The sequence below is a fragment of the Sinocyclocheilus rhinocerous genome, unplaced genomic scaffold, assembly GCF_001515625.1.
Source record: "Sinocyclocheilus rhinocerous isolate Xijiao unplaced genomic scaffold, SAMN03320098_v1.1 scaffold544, whole genome shotgun sequence".
In the NCBI taxonomy this organism is placed as follows: domain Eukaryota; kingdom Metazoa; phylum Chordata; class Actinopteri; order Cypriniformes; family Cyprinidae; genus Sinocyclocheilus; species Sinocyclocheilus rhinocerous.
This window is the reverse complement of record NW_015658610.1, coordinates 479,003-482,497: the sequence shown is the minus strand read 5'-3', so window position 1 is coordinate 482,497 and position 3,495 is coordinate 479,003. Positions and strand designations below refer to the sequence as shown.

General features: G+C 38.2%; 1 protein-coding gene across 1 annotated transcript in view; it reads left to right on the top strand.

The window, feature by feature from the left end:
- Positions 1-2,847, top strand: part of LOC107722780 (coatomer subunit delta) — a 17,794-nt gene extending 14,947 nt beyond the window's left edge. The window contains exon 10 of the mRNA XM_016531250.1: positions 1,336-2,847. Coding sequence (XP_016386736.1) covers positions 1,336-1,425 — 90 coding nt within the window. The 3' untranslated portion in view covers positions 1,426-2,847. The remainder of the gene's footprint in view (positions 1-1,335) is intronic.
- The last annotated feature ends 648 nt before the right edge of the window (positions 2,848-3,495 follow it).

Here is a 3,495-nt window from a genome sequence, read left to right as displayed (position 1 = left end):
AAACAAAGAGACAAAGGCGTAGTTTGATGACGCTGTGACTGAGTGTGGAATCATGGGAGTTGTGGTCTTCATCCCCACAGCCGATGCAATCCGACGGGACTCGGGCAGAAATCATGTTCATGGATGAGCTAATGATTTATTAATGTAGTAGGGTGAGGCTGAAAGCCGTCGAAGTGAAACGAGGCGCTGAACGAGCGTGACACACGGCTCGAAAGCAGCGGCGCTTTTATTATGCCACAGTCGACCGCTTCCGCTGCTTCCGGTCGTGCGTATGTGGGGTAAAGCAGCGGAGCTTTTATTATGCCACAGTCGAGCGCTTCCGCTTCTTCCGGTCGTGCGTATGTGGGGGGGGAAAAGCAGTGCTGTTTTATCATACTAGATACATTTGAAAGTTCTGTTATAATGCTACTCTGTGCGGTCGTCAACGTTCTATTAAAACGCACAACATATTAAAGCGTTTTTGGTGTTTCCATGTTTTCTACAAAACCGGAAATCGAGGGGTTATGACGCCATTGGCAGGCGACACAATGACTCTATAGACACGGTCCGCGTCACTAGTTAAAATTGCTTATTTCTCTGGATTTAAACATTCTTCGAAACATTTGGGATAATGTAAGTACACAAGTCAGCAAAATATATAACACTGTTCTAGTGGTTTTTGGATATTTTAATTAAAAAATCTTACATATTGTGCCTTTAAGGTATTGTTCGATACAGAGTACTGATGTTAGTTAATAGATTGGGTTAATAGATTAGATTCATTATCATAAATCACAGTTCAGAATCAGAATCAGAATGAGCTTTATTGCCAGGTATGTTTACACATACGAGGAATTTGTTTTCGTGACAGAAGCTTCCACAGTGTGACAGAATGAGAGTGACAGAACAAAAAACACAGATAATAAAAAAATAAATAAAAAAATAGAACAAGTAAATAAGGAATAAAAATATATAAATTGACAATTGTATGCGCAAGTATATTACAATAGACAGTTTTGTATGTACAGGTACTGTATATTATGTGCAAATTTGAGGTGTAGACTGAGTATGAGTGTTAGATACATAAGTGTATGAGTGTATAAATAGTGTGTGTTCCACAGTTATTGTTAAGTGTTCATGAGATGGATTGCCTGAGGGAAGAAACTGTTCCTGTGTCTGGCCGTTCTGGTGCTCAGTGCTCTGTAGCGTCGACCAGATGGCAACAGTTCAAAGAGGGAGTGTGCTGGATGTGAGGGGTCCAGAGTGATTCTGCCAGCCAATGTTTGCTGTTCAAAAGCAAACATTGAAATTCTCTCATCTTTTCCTCTTTTCTCTGTTCATGTTCTCTCCTGCCAGGTCATTAAGGTGTCTCAGGTGGATGGGGACAGCCCGGTTCGGTTCTCCACAGAAACGTCTTTTTTGGTCGACAAGTACGAAATACTGTGAAAGGAAACATCACTAACAAAATTACACCCCACTTGACAGAGGAGCAGATAAATGGACTGAAAACATTAATATAAATAAAAGAAGGGAGAGACATACAAATGGAGGGACGATGCAATCTTTATCATCTTCAGCAGTACTTTTAACAGGATTATTCTTGTTGTTCTTGTTCTCAGTTTAATCTTTGCTGGCAATATTGGCTCTACTTGTACCCAATATGGTTCACAAAGCAACCAGTCAGCAAGGGTTGGGGCTAAATGGAGACTGCATTGAAAGGAGGGAGTGGGCTGGTGGAAATTTATTCATTTGAAGCCATCATGGCAGTATATTTCTGAATTGATGATTCATACCTCCACTGTAAGGGTCAAGTCATGCTGCTTGTCTTTTCTCTCAGTTTGTGGTTTTCTAAAGATTTATTTTCAATGTGCTGCAAACTGACTTTTTTTTTCTAAACACTAGAAGATTGTTGTACCTTGCTTGTAAAAGCCCTTTCGTCCATTTCATAGTCATTGTTTTGTCTCTTTCTTTGTCATTCAGACTCTGTTTTGTCTAAAATATATATTTTATCTCCTGTTTCTGTCTGCTGTTAAACATCTGACATGTTTAAGATGTCTGTGCTTGGATCTTTGTCTAACTCTTGACTGGCTCTCTGTTCTCCTGTTTTACATTATGTTTTGGTGTAGTATTGCCAACCTTTAAGGAAATGGAGCCTGTAGTACATTTTCAGAAGTTTGTTTTTAGTGTATCATGGACATTTGAGGGCAATTTGAAAAACTAATTCGAATGGAAAATAATTTAAAGCCATTAACTTGTATTAAAGATAATTGTTTTCATTCAAGATGACAACATTGCAGTCAGAAAAATGTATTGCTTCAAAAATGAGAGCTCAGTCTGCTTTAAATCATGTTTTCTATCGAAAGCAAAAACTTCAGGCTTGGACTTTCATACTACTAGAAAGCAACCTGCTCCCCATCTGAAATATGATGTTTGTAGATAGAGCCTTTCAGTGGAGGATCAGGATCATGTCTGTCACTTGACTGTCTGTGATTTTGAGTAGGTTTTCAGGGAGGGACTTCTGGTCTCCTATCAGCATTATGAGTGGTTCCCAGCCTGCCGAGCCATCATCCCAAACTTTAGTCTCAACCCCACATGGCCCCCGCTGAAGAAAAGAGGTCTCCCTTGCTGTCTTGGTTTCCAGTAATGCCTTGAATGTCTCTGCATATTTTGATGAGGGGAAGGGCATATAAAATGTTTATCTTTTTTTTTCTTTTCGGTTTTCATGGAATCATAATGTGGATTGGGCAATGGTATAAAGACAAAAGAGATTTTTTGTAATATTGTAAAATAACGAATTAGGGATTCATGATTAAGAACATTCCAGTGTAAACTTATTTTAAAAAATCATTAAAGAGTTTAAAAAGGAAATGATCTTTTGCTATCTGTTCTTTTCTGCAGTAAGTGTGTCTTGTTTGAATGGTTATCACCATGAAAACAGTGGTTAGTTTAAAAACAAATGGTCTGGAATATGTTTGTTCACCTGATTGTCAGTCCACCCCGATTTCAATGAAGCCCATATTACAGTACTACTGTATTCACCCAGTCACACGTACTAGTCAGTATTTCAATTACCACACTGAATGATTCATGTTTTTTCCGAGGTTTTTGTTTTTGTTTTGTTTTCCCCACGTTAAAACCAGGGGTGGAGAGTTTTTTTTTTTTTTTTTTTTACTTTTCCTTTCTTCAGTAAACAGATTTACTGGCTGTGCTCTTCTCGTATCCGTCTGAATGCAAGAGTAAGAAGGACTGAAAGTGGACTGATGGCCTGTATATGATCAAGCGATAAGGAATAAGGAGAGTTATTTTTTCATCCCTCATTTTTTGGGATTAAATACTATACAGTTTTGTATTAAAAAAAAATTTTCTTTTCTTTTTTAAAGAACCACGGAGCAAGAGAAAACATTTACCAATGTTAGTTTGAGAGACAATATGCATAAAATAGTCTTAGCAGTTAAAGTGACTTGTTCTGATGGAAACCCTTTCTACCTCCTCCACCAAATCCAGCTGAGTTTCTGA